Source organism: Marasmius oreades, chromosome 1, assembly GCF_018924745.1.
Source record: "Marasmius oreades isolate 03SP1 chromosome 1, whole genome shotgun sequence".
In the NCBI taxonomy this organism is placed as follows: domain Eukaryota; kingdom Fungi; phylum Basidiomycota; class Agaricomycetes; order Agaricales; family Marasmiaceae; genus Marasmius; species Marasmius oreades.
Genome location: NC_057323.1, coordinates 3,863,970 through 3,881,915, shown reverse-complemented (window position 1 = coordinate 3,881,915; position 17,946 = coordinate 3,863,970). Strand labels below are relative to the sequence as shown.

The 17,946-nt window shown below is 47.9% G+C and overlaps 9 protein-coding genes across 10 annotated transcripts; 7 read left to right on the top strand and 2 right to left on the bottom strand.

The window, feature by feature from the left end:
• Positions 1-23: 23 nt before the first annotated feature.
• FES1 (hsp70 nucleotide exchange factor fes1) lies at positions 24-1,077 on the top strand (the record flags this gene model as incomplete). The annotated part of the gene is made up of 5 exons (XM_043147315.1): positions 24-252; positions 308-791; positions 845-879; positions 936-964; positions 1,015-1,077. The coding sequence occupies 5 exons, from the start codon at positions 24-26 to the stop codon at positions 1,075-1,077; spliced, it is 840 nt and encodes a 279-aa protein (XP_043016020.1).
• A 133-nt stretch (positions 1,078-1,210) lies between these two features.
• E1B28_001382 (uncharacterized protein) lies at positions 1,211-2,062 on the top strand (the record flags this gene model as incomplete). The annotated part of the gene is made up of 6 exons (XM_043147314.1): positions 1,211-1,307; positions 1,367-1,390; positions 1,440-1,463; positions 1,517-1,742; positions 1,807-1,867; positions 1,925-2,062. 6 exons carry the CDS (start codon positions 1,211-1,213, stop codon positions 2,060-2,062), a joined length of 570 nt encoding a protein of 189 aa, XP_043016019.1.
• A 159-nt stretch (positions 2,063-2,221) lies between these two features.
• On the bottom strand, positions 2,222-3,301 carry E1B28_001381 (uncharacterized protein). The gene is made up of 4 exons (XM_043147313.1): positions 3,171-3,301; positions 3,081-3,121; positions 2,689-3,024; positions 2,222-2,610 (listed from the first exon to the last, which is right to left on the bottom strand). The coding sequence occupies exons 1-4, from the start codon at positions 3,247-3,249 to the stop codon at positions 2,323-2,325; spliced, it is 744 nt and encodes a 247-aa protein (XP_043016018.1). The 5' UTR covers positions 3,250-3,301; the 3' UTR covers positions 2,222-2,322.
• A 3-nt stretch (positions 3,302-3,304) lies between these two features.
• On the top strand, positions 3,305-6,102 carry E1B28_001380 (uncharacterized protein). Of its 2 annotated transcripts, XM_043147311.1 has the most exons (14): positions 3,305-3,384; positions 3,434-3,537; positions 3,594-3,677; positions 3,728-4,002; positions 4,064-4,089; positions 4,148-4,190; positions 4,238-4,271; positions 4,325-4,644; positions 4,693-4,821; positions 4,876-4,994; positions 5,052-5,263; positions 5,315-5,580; positions 5,634-5,700; positions 5,758-6,102. In XM_043147311.1, exons 1-14 carry the CDS (start codon positions 3,356-3,358, stop codon positions 6,036-6,038), a joined length of 1,989 nt encoding a protein of 662 aa, XP_043016016.1. In that variant the 5' UTR covers positions 3,305-3,355; the 3' UTR covers positions 6,039-6,102. The 2 variants fall into 2 exon arrangements, with proteins under 2 accessions (XP_043016016.1, XP_043016017.1); XM_043147312.1 differs by having other exon boundaries at positions 3,434-3,677.
• Positions 6,103-6,185: 83 nt separating this feature from the next.
• Positions 6,186-7,604, top strand: E1B28_001379 (uncharacterized protein). Its single transcript, XM_043147310.1, has 5 exons — positions 6,186-6,410; positions 6,469-6,680; positions 6,760-6,912; positions 6,975-7,127; positions 7,182-7,604. The coding sequence occupies exons 1-5, from the start codon at positions 6,272-6,274 to the stop codon at positions 7,344-7,346; spliced, it is 822 nt and encodes a 273-aa protein (XP_043016015.1). The 5' UTR covers positions 6,186-6,271; the 3' UTR covers positions 7,347-7,604.
• A 98-nt stretch (positions 7,605-7,702) lies between these two features.
• Positions 7,703-9,885, top strand: E1B28_001378 (uncharacterized protein). The gene is made up of 9 exons (XM_043147309.1): positions 7,703-7,996; positions 8,049-8,183; positions 8,242-8,345; positions 8,406-8,424; positions 8,493-8,781; positions 8,833-8,864; positions 8,921-8,977; positions 9,037-9,309; positions 9,369-9,885. The coding sequence occupies exons 1-9, from the start codon at positions 7,720-7,722 to the stop codon at positions 9,524-9,526; spliced, it is 1,344 nt and encodes a 447-aa protein (XP_043016014.1). The 5' UTR covers positions 7,703-7,719; the 3' UTR covers positions 9,527-9,885.
• Positions 9,886-9,916: 31 nt separating this feature from the next.
• E1B28_001377 (uncharacterized protein) lies at positions 9,917-13,885 on the bottom strand. The gene is made up of 6 exons (XM_043147308.1): positions 13,613-13,885; positions 13,515-13,556; positions 13,103-13,458; positions 11,311-13,055; positions 11,078-11,243; positions 9,917-11,026 (listed from the first exon to the last, which is right to left on the bottom strand). The coding sequence occupies exons 1-6, from the start codon at positions 13,801-13,803 to the stop codon at positions 10,812-10,814; spliced, it is 2,715 nt and encodes a 904-aa protein (XP_043016013.1). The 5' UTR covers positions 13,804-13,885; the 3' UTR covers positions 9,917-10,811.
• A 67-nt stretch (positions 13,886-13,952) lies between these two features.
• Positions 13,953-15,699, top strand: E1B28_001376 (uncharacterized protein; the record flags this gene model as incomplete). The annotated part of the gene is made up of 6 exons (XM_043147307.1): positions 13,953-14,301; positions 14,358-14,746; positions 14,796-14,938; positions 14,993-15,151; positions 15,209-15,353; positions 15,406-15,699. 6 exons carry the CDS (start codon positions 13,953-13,955, stop codon positions 15,697-15,699), a joined length of 1,479 nt encoding a protein of 492 aa, XP_043016012.1.
• A 651-nt stretch (positions 15,700-16,350) lies between these two features.
• On the top strand, positions 16,351-17,817 carry E1B28_001375 (uncharacterized protein; the record flags this gene model as incomplete). The annotated part of the gene is made up of 4 exons (XM_043147306.1): positions 16,351-16,414; positions 16,471-17,295; positions 17,355-17,749; positions 17,803-17,817. 4 exons carry the CDS (start codon positions 16,351-16,353, stop codon positions 17,815-17,817), a joined length of 1,299 nt encoding a protein of 432 aa, XP_043016011.1.
• Positions 17,818-17,946: the final 129 nt, after the last annotated feature.

The following is a 17,946-nucleotide window of genomic DNA, read 5'->3' as shown; positions in this document are numbered from 1 at the left end:
CATCCACCGTACTTGCCCTCTTCATGGCTAGTTTTCAGGCCGTGAAAAAATCTATCAATTTGGCGCCAACCGTGCGGACACTAGCTTCTGGTGTACCAGCAGCTCCCGCACTAAATCTTCATGTTCGAGCGTCAGCCGACGACCATGGTCATGGTCATGGTCCTTCGGGTCCTCGTTTAGATACTCCTCCTCGGTGGGCAGGCGGTTTCCAAAGAACTACACATTCGTTGTCTTCCAAGACACTCTTGAATGGTGTGTGAATCTCTCCTTCGAATATTCCTACAAATTCACCTTTCACATATCACAGCTCCGACCACCACCACTTTCCAATCCCGCCTTCTTCATACCTCTGCAGTCGCGAAAGATGCACCTGAGGTTCCCGACTTTGGATCTTACCGCACCAACAGCACTGACTCCAACCGCACACTTTCCTACGCTTTGGTCGGAACCATGGGTGTCCTCTCTGCATCGGTTGCAAAGTCCTCTGTCACCGAATTCTTGCAGACAATGTCCGCTTCTGCCGATGTACTTGCTCTGGCAAAGGTAGAAGTTGAGTTGGGTAACATTCCAGAGGGCAAGAACGTGATTATAAAATGGCGAGGGAAGCCCGTGTTCATCCGACACAGAACTCAGTCCGAAATAGACGAGGCGCGTTCTGCCGAATGGAGGTCTTTCAGGGACCCGGAGAGTGACGAGCAGAGAACGAAGAGGCCAGAGTGGTTGGTTATGTTGGGTGTTTGCACCCACTTGGGATGCGTACCGATTGGAGAAGCTGGAGATTTTGGTGGATGGTACGTCTTTCGCAAAAAAAGCACTGATACATATTGTTGAATCGCCATTTCAGGTTCTGTCCTTGCCATGGCTCGCACTACGATATCTGTATGTCCTTGGGTCATTTCATACCATGTCATCTCTGACTTCTTTATTTCTTAAAGCCGGACGTGCCCGCAAAGGTCCTGCTCCTGTGAGTCAGCTATCGTCTTAGGTCGTTATCGTATTGATTTTCGTTATTAGCTCAACCTTGAAATTCCTCAATATGAATTCAACGACGCCGAAGGGAAACTAGTTGTCGGATAATTGGCATAGTTTACATAGAAATATAGAGGCGTCACTAATTCTATTTGTTGACTTTATTGAGCCCTGTGATCGTTGTTGTGTCAGCGACATCTTCCCACGTTCAACACATCTCATTGCGACGACCAAGAACACAATGGCGAGAACTGAGCAGCTTACTCTCCAGTCGATTTCCAAGCTTGCCTCCCTCAACGGTGTGTATATGCTCGGATATGCATGGGTATTTGGTACAGGTGAGTAAAGCTGGTGACTTTGGTATACACATCTTGTGTAACGATCAACCGAATCACAGCCGTCTGGGTGACATTCTTCGGGGGTACGTTAGCATGATGCATTAACTATTTTGATTGTTGAAGTGTTTGTAGGCGTTATTGCATACAGGGCCCTCCGTGAGCAACCTTTTTTACCCTTGTCGACTTCGAAGTCACTTACGTTCCCTAAGCGCGTCAACAATTTGGCGCCCTCCAGCACAGAGTCTTCCCGGTTTATTTCGTTCAGTCTATTCTCTTGAGCTCTACCTTGCTCGGCATTTGGGTTTTCACTCATCCCGACGTCACCACCCACATCTCCAATCCGTTGATTGCAGACGTGGCTCAGGTTTACGCTTTGGGCTCCGCTATATTGGCTCAGGGTGCTAACTATTTCGTTATCGGGCCGATGACTAGCAGGCAAGTCCAGTGCATGTTAAAAGAAACTATCTTGCCTGACTCTTTCTTTTGTACTTCTCTGAAGGACGATGTTCCAAAGGCACAAGCTTGAGAAGGAAGAGGGAAAAGCTTATACAGATCCTGGGGTGAGTAACTGCTCCCTCTACAGATACTTATATTCTAATGCTCTGTCGCGATGCCAGGCGTCTCCAGAAATGAAGACTCTCACCCGGAAATTCGCCTCGCTTCATGGCGTCAGCTCATTGGCAAATCTGTGGTCTGTGATTGCCCTCGGTTTTCATGGACTCTGGATTGGGAATGCAGGTATCAGAGGCTACTGAATGAAAAAAGTTTTGGCCACTGATCATCTATCTGCTGAATCTACTCAAGTATGTATGGTTGGTTACTTGAGTTGTTGTACCTAGACTTGTCACCAGCCCTTTCAAACAAGGGCTCCATCATGTACCGTCTCAGAAGTTCAAACACGGAATGTTTGCTTGCTACAGAATAATAAGTACAGTGGAGTAAAAGGTTGCTTGGTGTAATGTAGAGCCGCCTTATGATTTTCAAGAACACGAAAATGCACAGCACTAGTCGTGCTCTATGCCCCGACAGAGTCCATTTCTGGGATATATCCTTCCCGGAGACTTCTCTCGAGACGTCTGATTTCTTCTATGCTCGTCGCCTTCGCAATGGCCGCTTTGACCTTCTCTGCATCTTCCCTCGACATTAATCGACCGGCTTTAGTAGAAGTCGCAACCGCACGGGGCTCGTCAATCGTGAGGGTTGCTTTTGATGATTGTGTGGAAACCGTAGTAGATAAGGTAGTCGCGAGTGCAGTCGGAAGCCCATCTACCGTAACGAATAATTGTTTTCCGTAGGCTCTTTCCTGATAATTGAATCGAAACCGAAAAGCTCAGTCGTCGCGATGCGTGGATGAGAGGTGGCTGTTTTGAATATGGCCCACCTTGTCTCGAATTCTCTGGAAATCCAAAACTCTCAGCCCAGGTAATCTCCAGGCAAGCCACTCGCGATACCATTTTTTTTCCCGAACGGGATTGCCCAAAAGAGAAAGATACTTCAGGTTCTTGAGTTCCTTTAGAGGTTCAAGGTCACCCAACTCGGATATGTTGTTGTTGGTAAGGACCAAGGTGGTGAGATTGGGGACAGAAAGATGTATGGAGGGAGATATCGTGGATACTCTATTGTTGGCGAGAAAAAGTGTGTGGAGGCGTTTGAGAAGAGGCAAATTACCCAACGTCGTTATTGAATTATCTGTAAAATCAACTGCATCGTGCTGATCCTATGAACAAAGGGAATCAGCGGAAATCGGACTTGAAATGAAGGAAAGACGCGTACTCTGGTAACACCCAGATTTTCGATAGCAGGAATTTTATAGCCTTTGAGCAAATTGTAAGTGAGCTTCAAAATACGAAACTTGCTGCTCACCTCGAAGGTCAAGTTGGCGTTCCTTCGAGGGATTGAGGGCCGCCGGGGCTTGGGCAAGGAGCTCTGGGGTGAGCTTCATGATGATGGATTTTGCAGAGCAACGGCAGCGGCCACGCGTGTGTAACTTGAACGTTGAACCGTTCACTTCACCTCGAAAGGGGCCTCTCTCTTTCCCTCCTACCGCCATGAGACCTCTTCACCAGCGCTTCAATCTGTGTGTCTTCTCTTTTGAACATGAACTTCTTCTCTGATTTGTCTCTCAGGTATACTGACTCTAATGAAGCCTACATTTTTGTTCCCGTTGGCGAGTCGGTAGCTGCACAGTCTCTGACAATCCACCGTAATACGGGAGAAGTTGTTTTGAATCGTGAGCGGGCTCTTGGTGAATTTTTACCTATTGTGACTATTCTCGGTCCTCCTCAGCCCCACAAACCACACACCCTTACAATGCAAGGCGTTCCGGAAAGTCAGTTTATGGAGTAATGGGCATCATATCCCTCACCTTGTGTGCGCCGCTCCGTCTCTTTACATCTGTAATCACTTAATTTCTTATACAGCGGAATACATCGTGATCATTACTGGACGCGAGCTGCAAGGCAACCTGATGGGACAGGAGGTTTACAGAGCGTCTGATTTCGATATCTTACCTCTGAATTCAACGTTGAACATCCATAACCCTCCGCATCCTGTAGAGGCGCACCTTTTAGCCCTCCTCAAATCCCATTTGAATGGCGGTGCCTTTTACTTTAGTTATGGTTGGGATATGACACGTAGACTGCAAGCACAATATGAAAACCGGGAGAAAGATGTCGACAGAGCGCTTTGGGAGGTAGTACGTGTAATAGTTGCCCCCTTTGAACCTGAGTAGAACTTTAAAAAATCTACGTTTCTAGGCCGACGACAGATTTTTCTGGAATAGGTGAAGACTACTCGCGTTCAAGAACTCTTCATCCGTGTTTAATTGGACTAACATACAGATTTCTGCAAAGAAGACTTATAGAAGCTAGCACTAAACAAGATGTATGTATCATTCAAGTCCTGAAGTCCACGAACTGACTCATTTCCAGCTAAGTGGTTATATACTTCCCGTGATTTATGGCAGTCAGTGTTGAAGTTTCTCGACCCGGAGACCCTGCCTAACAGCATTCTGGAAGCATTCGACATCCGCCCGGTATTTTTGCACGGAGCCCGCATGGAGCTTTGCTTAATAAGTCGCCGGTCGCGTTTTCGACCTGGAACGCGTTATTTTCGAAGAGGTGTCGACCATGAAGGACATGTTGCCAACTTCAACGAATCGGAACAGCTGCTACTCGTTGAAAGCCAGAATCTATTGGGCGGAGCAACACGTTCCTTCAATGACTACCTCCATAAATTCAGCTTTGTGCAGATTAGAGGCAGCATACCTTTGTTCTGGGCTGAAATCAATACTCTCAGATACAAGCCAGATCTACAAATCATGGAGCTCAACGATACGGTACGTCGAACAGTTTAGCTGTTTACATCACGCCCTCACGATCCTCAGCCGGACGCAACAAGGCTTCACTTATTGGAACAAAACACTATATACGGCCACCAGACTTTGGTCAATCTCGTAAATCATAAAGGGCACGAAAAACCAATTAAGGAAGCTTATGAGCGACATATCGAACAGGTGGACTAGTATCCTTCCTTCATGGAGGGTTTATGCTGACAAATCCTTCCACAGCTAAATTTGCCCGAAGTTCGTTATCAATATTTTGATTTCCATACCGAATGCAAAAACATGCGATGGGATCGAATAAGTCTCCTTGTTGACAAAGTTGAAGATGACATACGGAAACACGGGTGAGCTTCAATCATGAAACAAGGCATCTGTATGATGGAGACTTATTGGTTTGCCAGCTACTTCCATTTGAATGCAGACCAGTCGATACCAGCTCGCGTTCAGCAGGGTGTAGTTAGAACGAACTGCATGGACAATCTTGACCGCACGAACGTCGTACAAGCCGCGCTAGCGAAGCACGCTCTGAACAAGCAACTTCAGGACATTGGTGTTCTACTATCAGAGAAGGGCGTGGACGACTATGAAACACTTAGCAAGGACTTCAGGGAGAGTAAGCAATGTTCTGTTCTGACCCAAAGGACGAACTCAATACATATCTCAGTCTGGGCTGACCATGCGGATTCCATATCCAAGGCATATGCTGGTTCTGGCGCGCTGAAGTCCGATTTTACGCGGACTAACAAACGCACTCACAAAGGTGTTTTGGAAGATGGAGTGAAATCCGTGTTGAGGTACCTGCGAAACAATTATTTTGATGGCGCGCGACAGGACGCTTTTGACCTGGTCACTGGGGCGTGGAGACCAAGGAAGACACCTGGGAGTGCGTTGTTTTTGACCACGGATCCAAGGTCGCTTTTCGCTCGTTCGGTCAGTGACCCGAAGTCTCCGTTCCATATTGCCGTTAAGAAAGTTTGCCACAGATGCCCGCAATAGCGGCTTTTTCGAGTTTCATGATATGTGCTGGCATGACTCTACCTCGCACCTCAGGTAGGGACACCTCCCGTCACCCAATTGAACAGGCAATGGAGCTCATTTTCACCCTAGACTACTCCTTGTTCTATTACTTTGTCCTATGGTTCACTTTGTTGGCGATTTCACTGGCATTCATCGTAATCCATGGTATTCTATACGTGTCATGGCCTCGTCTCATACCCCTCACGAACGTGATATACTATTCCGGGCCTGGTTACCGCTCAGGTCGTCATGGAATGGGCTTGAGCGGAGAAATGAGTATCACGTCGGGCAAGAGTGCGAAATACTTGAATAGTGGAAGAAGGAGAGCACATAGTAAAGCGGGTATAGAAGAAGGGAAGAGGGTGGATTAGTTGCAACCGTTTGCTGGTGTATTTTTCTGTGGATTGCAATGAACGAGCTCTATTTGTTAGGAAACTTGAGTTTTTCACTCGTAAGTGAGCGGAAGCAACCTCAGTGCAATTCTGAAGAGGTAAACCGTGAGAAAGATGTGACGTCCACGAATATTTTTTTTCCCGTTTGCCATCAATTAGTAAAGTCATTCCTTCCTTCCATCACCGCTCATTCCTCTCGAAGAGCAAAAAAAATGACCAAGGGAACAAAAAGAGCCTCACCAGGAGCTGACGAGGAGAAGAACCTTTTCGGTTCTGTCGAACTTTCTGACGAGGATGCAAAAAGACTCGACGTTGTACAAAAAGAGCTTCAACGCGCTGAGCTGGTTGTCGGTGAGTGAAGCTAACATAGCCATTGATTATTTTTTTTTGCTTGAACGCGCCGCAATAGAGAGAGAAGTTCAGACGAAACTCGTCCCTGTATATGAAAAGCGTCGTGAGGTCGTCAAGACCATACCAAAATTCTGGCCGATTGCCCTGCTGAACCACAATGTGTTTGCCATCTACGCTCAGCACAACGCGGATCAAGTGGCACTGAGCTACCTTGAAGACGTGTGGATTGTGAGGGACCCAAGAGAGTTTAGGTGTTACACGATCGAATTCGTGGGTGTTTCCCCTCTCCCTCTTTTCCAAGGCGAGAGGAGCGCGACATTCTGGTTCCTGACGCTTATATTCCTGACAGCACTTCAAAGAAAATCCTTACTTCCATGATCAAGTCCTCAAGAAGGAGTACCAATACGTTGCGGCTCATGCTACTGAGGATGACAAGCCGGACGAAGATGGGATTACACAGAGAATGCTTGAGTTTTCCTGGGAGCGTGATATCAAGCCATCAGTATGTCTTTCTTGCCGCTTTACCAGCTGATGAAACTCAATTTCTGCTTCCTTTCTTGGTAGACCACCAAAATCAATTGGAAAGACGAAGATAAAGCATTGACCAAGCTCTATCCCAGGAAAGAGAGTGAGGTCGAGGATGAGGAAGACGAGGACATCCCTGCCGACAGTGGAAGCTTTTTTAACTTTTTCGAGTTGGAGTCTGATCCGTTAGAGGTCCGTTTCTGCGATGCGTATCCGACCGCAATTCACCTAATACCTGCTTTTTAGATTGGGGTCAGTATCTGCAACGAAATCTTCCCGGAAGCGATCGACTATTTTTTGGGTCGAGCAGGGGGAGAAAGCCTCGACTCTGATGAAGAAGACGAGGATGACGATGACGACGCGGAAGAGATTGATTTGGAGAAGCCCAAGGCCAAGAAACAGAAGGTTTAGAGGAAGGCCGCTCTGCTATACCCTCCTTTCAGTTCCTACCTTGAAAAATCGGTCACGTTCTGTTCTACATCTAACATACGGATTTTGAGTCAATGCGCTATCAGTACTTTGTTGGCGTGGCAGCGGCAGAGCACTTTAGACCTCAAGTATTTCAGTGGAGTATTTGTTTGATGTGATGTGCATAGGTTTTATGTTGCAGCGTTCCGCGAAAAGATGTGTTTAAAAATATTCAAGCTATTTTAGGTAGCACAGATGCCGTGATGTCGCGTGGCTCGGCACTGATCTTCATATTCGGTACACGGGAACACACAGGGGGTGGAGCTATACATAGTTGGAAAGTCACGTCCTCGCCTTCTTTTCCTCAACCACCATCATGAAGCATCCTGTCCTCCTGTCTCTCGCAGCAGCCTCTGTCGCCGCCAGCAATGTTCAGGTTCAACATCGTCAGGCAGCGAGCCAGAGCAGCCCTGCGTCTCGATCGTCCGCTGCAGTTTCCCTCACTTTCACTCTAGCCTCAACAAATCCTACGGCAGTCCCATTATCTTCTATCACCGCTACGATGGCTACAGTTCCAACCATTCCCTTACCTTCCACCCCACAAGCTGGTGCTTCACCCACTGCGGTATCCGGTGCACCTGGTCTGCCCGATAGTACGTCCCTTCTCTTGCCAATCAGTCTCCCTCTCGACGCGTTATCCCGTAGCCAGCACTATCAACCCTGCAAATTATCCACCTCTAGACAAGACGCCGCCTGTCAATTCGCCTGAAGTTCAGGCATGGAAAAAAGAAGTCGCCGATTCTGGCATTCCAATACCCGATATTCCTCCTACGCTGCCAGGTCCTACCCCCATCTTGCCTATCGTTCGACTCTCAACCAACTGATGTCCAATTTTTAGGTGGCTGCCCGGCTAACCTTGCAGCTGCGCAGGATACCAGTCGGTGTTGGTGGACCTGCGGTGGATGCGTCCGCTCAACAGATATTTCGGACTGCCCGGACAAGGTGCGCCATATGAGCTTCATCGGTTCGATTCGCAACCAACTAACCTTCTTGTGATTCTAGAAAACCTGGGGCTTGACATGTAAGGATCTCGTATTCATACCCTAATGTGTTGCCGTATACCTATTCAACTTTCTTCCTGATCGGCAGTCGACGATGGCCCGGGTTTCTATACCCCAAATTTGTTGGAATACCTCGATAGTGCCCAGCTTCGAGCAACCTTTTTCACTGTCGGTTCACGATGCATTTCCAATCCCAAAGGATTGCAGTTAGAATACCTTAATGGACATCAGGTTGCTGGTCATACCTGGAGCCACCCCGCCCTGACGACCCTGACGAACGACGAAATCATTGCTGAACTTGGATGGACAAGAAAGGTTATGAAGGATGTCTTGGGTGTAACACCTAACGTGATGCGGCCTCCATACGGTGATGCTGAGTATGTACCAAAAATTGGATTCATTTTACAATGGTTGCTTATGATTTTTAGCGACCGTGTCCGTGCTATTGCGAGGGCTTTGGGTACTTCTTCCCTCCCAATGTGTCCTTTTTGGTTAGCCTGATTGAATTTTTTACAGGCATGTACCTCGTCATGTGGACGAGGCTCTCACCTTCTGCAACTTTCGACACCGATGGTAAGTTCCTCAAGAATGCATCTCATTTTACAAGCCGTTTAATCAATAAGGAAAAACAGACTTCAACGTGCATAGCGGGATGACAACTTCCGCTCAAGTCCTCAACAACTGGAACTCAATTCTTGGGAATGCCTCGACCATGGACCACGGCTTTATCGTTCTTCAACATGATTTGTTTCAGGAGACGGTCGATATCGCGACGGGTTATATCCTCCCTGATGCAATGAAGCAGGGATTGCAGATCAAGCCTGTCGTGTCATGCTTGAACAAGCCGATGAGTGATGCGTATACGGAGACAAATGATAACAAGACGAATCCTCCCCCCGTGTCTGGTCAGTCTACATCAGCGTTCTCTGGTACAGGGAAAAGAGCTAAAGGTTCTCCTCGACAGCTACTACTGTGGCCACGCTTACTGCTGGTGCTCCCGGGTCTGCACAAGCAACGGGTGCGACTTCAAAGAACGGTGCAATACCTAATGTCGCCTTTGTCCCGTCAACAGTCCTGGTTGGATCGGCGATGGCCATGCTATTCGCAGTTTCGTCGCTTTAGAGGCTCATAAATCGGTCTTGGATGTTCTTATTTAAGCTGTATCGCTTTCTTTTCCTTGTTTTGCCCTTTCTTGTTGTGACTTTTTCTTACCACCCCTTTTTTTTGTTCTTTTCCTCGGACACTTTTGCTGCCCCACCCTGTCCTGTTGTTTGTTGCAGGCCAGCATTTACGCGAGTACTCACCTAAATTACTGAGCCCTTTCCGTGATCCTCATTACCCTGACCGCTGCTGGAGCATTTCCTATACATAACCTACTCGTCATTTCGACTACGTGCACAGATCATGCATTAATGAAGGATGGACGTCTTGAATGTAACGTTATCAATATGACCTGGAATGAATCAATACCTCGAACCCGGAATATTTTTCTACCTCTGCCCCGCTCAAGATCCTCAACTTCCAAATTGAAACCGTTATTTCCTATCGACATCGCCGTAATTAAGCGAATGCGTGTTCATTGAGAATTTCAAGAGGAGGTTCTGTCCGTCGTACAATAAATGATTTACAGAGGGGGGAAAATAATGAAATCTAGTTTGCAGAGAAAAAAATAACATGATACTCGTGAGATTGGCTTGGTAGAGTATTGAATTTGTGGCTAAAGTATCCGTAGCTTGGATCAGTAAGGTAGGGAGAGAGAGAGAGAGAGAAGGTAAGAACAGTTGAGTCGATGTGAGCGAGAGAGAGAAAAGTCATAGCTACAGTTGGGGAGTGATGGAAATGAAAACTGAAAGTATGTAAGGAGGTAGACATGAATGGTCATGTATCGCACGGAGAGCAATCAACCAACCGAGAGGAAGAGGTGGGAGGTAGGTGGTAGGTGGGATAGGCCGGAAGTAGGGTCTGTCCGGAGGTAAAAAAAGAAAAGCGGGTGAGGAGGACACGAGAGGCGGAGGAACAACACTGTTATATCGTACATATATGAAACAGTCCATCATAAGCACTGACAGCCATTTAAAACAAATAAACAGGTAAGGAAAAGAGGGTGCATCTATATGTGGGGTATTGAATAGAAACTGATGAGCCCAAATGGAAATACAACAGAAAAGCCCGGTGCAAAGGAGACAAGGGTGAAGAAGAAAGATAAAGATTAAGATAAAAACAGCGGCGGCCAGATTCTATGGCTGACTTGATGCTGGGAAAAGGGTGGTCGGAAGTCTAATCTGGAAACAAAATGTCTATGGTATGAAAACGAGACAACGAACAAGAAACCTGCAATATGAATGGGAATATCCCACCCTTCGGAGATGATTGTGTCGCTTGAAATTCTCAAGACGTTGTCCGCCATTCACCACTCGTCGCAGTGACCATCGGCTTCTGTGATCGTGAGCCAGTCGTGGTCAATCATGTCTCGGGCCGAAGCGCGGTTTTTGAAATCGATGACCAACATCGGTAACAGGAAGTCGCACAACGCTTTAGAGTTTTCTTCGTTATACAGGTACTTTTCGGTCATGACCCGCTTAAGAGGCCATGGCTTCAGAGTTTTGATATATCTGAGGTTACCTGAATATTATCTTGAATACAGCATAACAGAAAGATGACTGATGGACCGACCTGCATGATCGAACAAATCTCGACTATATTTCCCACCCATCTTGGCCTCCAGCGCGTAATCACCGAGAAGCTCTATGATCTGTGCCATATGGTCATCATCCTTTGTAAACAGTTCACCTTGACCTTGAGGATCAAACAAATATTCCCCGGCAAGGAGTTCAAAAATCTGAAAAGAAAGGCACAGTCAGATGGTCAGATCGAGTGTGCTTGTACAAAAACTGTGAAGCACTCACAACGCAAGCAACACTCCAGATATCTGCCGTTGCATTCCAGTCCTTCCTCCCCACAATAGCTTCAGGCGCACGATACTGGCGAGTCTGAATTTCTTCGGTATAATGTTTCTTGGACGGTGTGGCATTCCCTAAATCTGCTATCTTTATCGACACGGGGGGAGGAATAGGCATGTGTTCTAAAATGAGAACTGAATCCGGTGTGTATTCGGTGACTCTTTGGTGAGACGAGATTGGAACATCTACAGGTTTTGAGCCAGAGGATGGTAAACCTGGACATTCGTTGGGCGAAGGCGGAGGTGCTGTGATAGGTGAACCGGTAGGGGTGACGTCTACGAGAGTGGAGGGTATGATAACTTTCGGTGGAGAAACCTTTGGCTTCCCTCGTGAATTCTTCATTGTTGACTGTAAAGTGGTCTCAACCTGCATTCCGTCTGTGCTTGAAGAATGTTTCTGCAGCTGTGCTGAAAGTTGAGAGGGTGGTTGAGAGGGTCTCTGAATTATTGGGGCACGGGGTGCAGTTTGCGATAAAAGTGAAGGGTTGTTGCCGTTGGAAGGTCTGTGGTGAACAATCGGTTTCGCGATAAGATCCAGATTTCGCGAGCTGTCGCTGTTAAGTGCCTGTAATGACCTAGGTTCCGCAGAGCGATCTGTCTCGGAGGGCGACGGACGAGCGGCTGTAACAGTGGCAGACGAACTCTCGGACGTCGTCGCATCAGAATTAAGTGTACTACGACTGCTATTTGCAGCAGTAAGGTGAAAATAATCTTCACCCTCTTCCTCACCGCCCGCTCTGACAGCTGTAGAAACAACCACTGCTGGGGCAGGAGCGGCAACTCCAGGGTCCTTCCACGAGCCGGACACGCCGGAACGGGACCCTGAATGCGTGTTACGATAACTGGGCTTGGAATCGCCGCTACTCGAAGACTTGTAGGAAGATCCGAGGGAGAACGATAGTTTATCTTTCCACGAAGACTTCAACGACAACTTCTCCATCCATGATATCGATAACTCGGAAGTATCTGCCTTTACTTTTCCTTTAGAATTCATCGGTAAACCAACGCGGTCGCAGACAAGATGGTCAGCGATTGAAGGCATAACGTGAACTTTGGTTTCGGTGACCTTCCTCGGCATCGTCAGTACACTTCCGATTGTGTTGCCGAGCGAATGTGAGAGAGAAGTAGGCGGGGTACTGTAATCGCTACTGCAACCTGCGCCAGTAGAATGTGCTGAAGATGCTATCGAGGACGAGGATGAGGACGAGGATGGAGAATTATCACCAATAGGCTTGTTTAATGGAGGCGGAGCAGGCGCAATGTTTTTGGGATTGACGTTGGGAGTGGACTTGCTGGTTTGAAGAGGATTCGGGTTAGACATTGATAACCCACTAGGAACCTTCGGAGCACTAGAACTGAGCTTAGGAATGCTAGTTACTGCACTGTCGGCTAGCCGCGTCATGTGCATTTGCGCGATATAGGAGCTCGCAGCACTACTTGGCCCACTACCGCTGGCACCAATGCTCATACTTATTCCTCCACGTCCATGTGCCCCTGAACTCCTGCCTGGGCTAGACAATGGCTGTGATTCAAAGATCTGGACCTGGCGGCGAGAACCGCGTTGATTGGAGGGGATATTCACACCAGCGCGTGATTTATGAAGAAGTGGAACTCCTACTCGGCGGGATGTAGGAGAGGGGCTCTGGAGGAGTTCGTTGTAGATATGAGCCTCGATATCGGGTATGGAGATTACTAATGGAAGTGAGACTCCGGCCAGGTTCATAAGGCACACAACTCACATATATTTTCCGGCTTGATATCAGTATGAACTAGGTCGCATTCATCGTGCAGATACTGGAGACCAAGGAGTACCTGTTTTGCGATGAGTTTAACAAGTGACCGAGGTACACCTTTCTTGCGATTACGTTCAATTAGTGCAAGAAGGTTCTCCCCAAGAGGTTCAAAGACAATGCAGATGTGTTGTGCTTCGGGACCTTGGTGGGTAAATGAATCGAGGAAAGAAACGATGTGTTTCCTCCCTGGATGCGTGGGTGAAAATGAAGCGACTCGTGACAGAAGTTTGATCTCGTCTCTGGCTGTTTCGGCGTAACGACCGGCGGATTTGACGACTTTGAGGGCAGAATGGCAGCTGGAGCTGGTGAGAAGGTGGTGTGAGATGGCGAATGAAGTATCGAAAGCGAGAAGACGCACTGTCCATCCTTGACTAACCATACCGTCGAGAAATGACCCCATCTGTGATGATGCAAAATTACGTGCGGCCAACGAGAGACAGGAAAATAGAAACGCACCCAAGCTTCCTTATAACACAATATCGTCCATTCTTAAACGTATCGCCGACCTTGACCTGAAGATAACCGCCTGCATTGTAATCTGCTGGACTTTCCTCGTCCTTCGATGGAGGTTCCTCGACCGGTAAAATCTTTGGGCCAGTGGAAGTTACGACGTATTGGTACTTTGCGCAAGCGAGCCTGTTGGCCATGTAATGAGCCTGCAGAGGGAAGCAGACTGAGCTCAGCGACAAAGACGACAAAGACTATGTTGAAGTGCAATCTGATATTCACAAGCCCCCATTGGCCATTTTTTGATAATGTGACTCGCTTGTAATATTACATAAGCCTACTACTTGGTATGCCACCGCTACCTTCTCGGCCTCGGATTCCTCACATTCCAACCACTTGTTCTTCATGTAACACTCCTCTTGAATTTCCAGCTCCATCTCCCCAACCAGCAAATGGTGGCCTTATTCAAGTTCAATGTTTCGCTTGTACTGCAACATTTAATCATGCCTTCTATGCGTCACAAGTGCCTCAGACGACTACTCATGCGAATACTTCATCCGGCTCTTCCGCCAGTAATTCCGTACCTCCTCGGAAAGGAAGGAAAATAGGCACACAAGAAAGACCTCTCGAAACCGGGTACTATGATATCCTCGGAGTATCTGTCGATGCCACAACGGACGAAATCAAGAAGGCATATCGTATGCGTAATCTCCTTCAATCAATTGACATCGATGTCCTGACATTCTACTCATAGGTCGGTTAGCGATAAAGCATCATCCTGACAAGAATCCTGACGATCCACAAGCGGAAGAGCGTTTCAAATCCATTGCAATTGCTTACCAGACTTTGTCTGATCCCAAGCTCCGTCACAAGTACAATGAATTTGGCCCGAAAGAATCTGCGCCGGAAGGTGGTTACGTCGATCCGGAAGAAGTGTTCTCTGCAATCTTCGGTGGAGAGCGCTTTGTCCCCATTATTGGACAGATCAGCTTGGCTAGAGACATGAAAGCCGCCTTGCAAGAGGCGGAGGAAGCGGAAAATGATGGTGAAGGAAAACGTCTCAAGGACTCCAAGGGTCGGGATATTCTCAGTGAGGAAGAAAAGGCAAAGAAGGAGGAGAGGGATAGGAAGAAGGCTGCTGAGGTTAGTCAACCATACAACGCCTTTACACCTTTCTCAGACTTCTTTGAAGCGAGCTGCTGCACGTGCTCAACGTGTCAACAAATTAGTGGAGAACTTGGAACGTAAACTCAGCATATTCACGGAGTCTGCTACCGGGGTAGATGACCAAGACGTCACACGGAGTTGGAAGACGATATGCGAAATCGAGGCGGAGTGAGCGCTGATATGGTCCATCCTTCTCTGCATTGTCTGATGTGACGCATGTAGGGACCTATCGCACGAATCGTACGGGACAGATCTTCTGCAGGCAATAGGTTTTGTGTACGTTTCCAAAGCGAAGCATCATCTTGCTACAAATCAAACGTTCCTCGGAGTTGGTGGATGGCTACATAATGTCCAAGGAAAATATCATGTCTTCAGCGAAACGTATGGTCCCTTCCACTCACTGTTTCTCAGTCACCGACTTACCCTGGCTTGTGCCAGTGTTTCCACACTTCGCTCTGCAATCGAGCTCAAGACTGTCTTTGACCAGATACAAGCGGCAGAACGGGCTGGTAACCTTTCACCAGAGGAGAAACAGAAGCTAGAGGAACAGGCTGCGGAGAAGGGATTACAGGCGTTATTCAAGGTGTGTGTACCTCTTGACTCCGCCGTATCATTCATGAATTTGTTCAGTAAAGGGTGCAAAGCTTGAAATCGAATCCGTTTTGCGCGAAACATGTGATCGTGTATTGGAGGATCCCACAGTTTCGCGCAACAAGGCGCAATTACGGGTGACAGCACTACAAATTCTTGGGGAAGCTTATATGAGTGTTGCCAAACGAGAGGGTGCTGGCACTCAGAGTCAGATTCCCGGTCAGCGTCGGACCAGCCAAGGCTCGCCAAGCGCCGCAGCAGGAAAGGGACAAACATGGGATGATAGCGAATATGTACGAGTGGACACGAAGAACAGTAGAGCTAGGGAAAATCGCTAACATACTACCGGGGACTACGGCGAGTGCCCGATCACATTTTTTTTATTCCCTCCACATACATTCGTGTAGACGGACTGATATTCCCTTGTTTTTAGATATACTATGTACCATACACACTCTTACACATGTAATATATGTGCAAAGACTACATACTTCAGCGACCCTTCCAATTGCAACTGCATTCCTCATATGATACATCGGTGGACGTTTTCAGTTCTCGATTGGCGTTGTGCTGATGAATGCTTAGGATGTGGTGACATTTTCGTGGCAGACCTCGATCGCCTTTTCGAAGTGGAGCTCGTAGGCATAAAAGTTCTCAAAGTTGCCATTCTTGACAAATTGTGGCTACAGTATCGATACTGGTGCTCCGTGCTTATCGTAAGCAATGGTCACCTATAGCAGCCAGACGATATTTGTGGGAGAAATTGTCGAGAATCTGATCAGAAGGAGTGTGTTCCGGGGGTCAGTTGGGACTGTCATCCTTCCTTCGGAAGACTACCCCTCTCCGGCATGTTCAGCTGTCCTTGTCAAACCGCAAAGCGGCTCCTGTATCATATGGCGTTTTCCCATTACCTCCGTGCCTAGAACCTTGAATGGACATATATAAAAGATAGCGGAAGGTGTCGTCTTTGTTTTCGTTCAGAAGACGCTATGTATCTCTCGCTCCGTTCAGTAATCAACAAAGGAGTCGTATTTTTGTGTTCGGGTCTCCTGGGTCAACAATGTTTTTGTTTCCGTGGCTCTGCCTACGCTCATGTGTCGTCATTACAGTGCAAAGCCAGTTACTTGACTGGCCTCCAGGCCCTGGACAAATCTTGGAACCTCAGCAGCCCGATGCGGAACTGACCGGTATGCTCAACCAAATCGATCCTGCACGCCTCAGGGCAACCGTCGAAAAGCTGGTGTCTTTCGGTACTCGGAACACCTTATCGAGTCAGACGAATCCCAATCGCGGTATCGGAGCTGCTCGAGACTGGATTGCCGACCAGATGCGCACATTTGCAGCGTCTTCCAATGGAAGAATGAATGTCACCGTACAGACTTTCCAAGCCTCAGCTGGTAGCGGAGTACCCCAGGGAACTGTCCTCAGCAACGTTTTCGCTACGCTGAAAGGTTCCCAAGATCCCGGACGCGTGTATGTCGTGTCGGGCCATTACGACTCACGGAACAGTGACGATAATGATCCAAACGGAGACGCTCCGGGAGCAAATGATGACGCCAGTGGTGTAGCAGTATCTGTGGAGCTAGCAAGAGTTATGGCCACTCATCAGCCCAAGGCAACCATTATCTTCGCGGCCGTTGCTGGCGAGGAACAGGGTTTGATTGGGTCCGCGTTCATGGCCCAGCAGCTGAGAAGCGCGCGTGTTAATGTCGAGGGGATGCTAAATAACGACATCGTCGGATCTTCGACAGCAGACGATGGGGTGACAAAGGATCCTTTTAATATCCGGATGTTTGTGCAGGGAATCCCTTCCACAGCCACCTCTTCTCAGATTACAACTCTCATACGTGCCGGAGGTGAGAACGACTCGCCCATACGGCAACTAGGGCGTTTCGTCGCCGAAGTTTCCTCTAACTCAATCACGAATATGACCGGTGAGTGGACTGTCACGACCAGAGAGCCGTATTTTTTGAAGGGAGATCTTCTGTCTCAGTCCAAACGATGTGGCGTGCCGACCGTTTTAATAGGGGAGGAGACCACTTGTCCTTTATAACCAATGGATTCTCCGCAGTGCGCTTCACCGAACCAAACGAAAATTTCGCCCATCAACACCAAAATGTTCGGGTGCAAAATGGCGTTCAATTCGGAGATCTTATAGACTTTTGCGATTTCGACTTTATCGCTCGAGTTGCGAAAGTGAATGGAGCTGCCCTATGGTCGTTGGCCCAAGCTCCAGGGACCCCCACCGGAGTCACTTCGAACACTGGCACACTGATCAACAATTCGACCTTGACTTGGAACAAGGATCCTCAAGCGGACGCAGGCTATGAAGTTGTTTGGAGAGCAACTGATACACCGCAATGGACGCATGTAGTTCCAGTTGGCAACGTGAGCACTGTAACTCTTCGGCTTTCACATGACAATGCGCAATTCGGTGTCAGGGCTGTCGGAAGTAATGGATTCAAGAGTCCTGCAGGGTTTCCGTCGTAGATGAAGTAAATATCGGAATTGTAAATGTATGTTGATTGATAGTCCGTATCTAAAGAGAACCGTCTGAGTATGCAAAATACAATGCTCACGTGAAT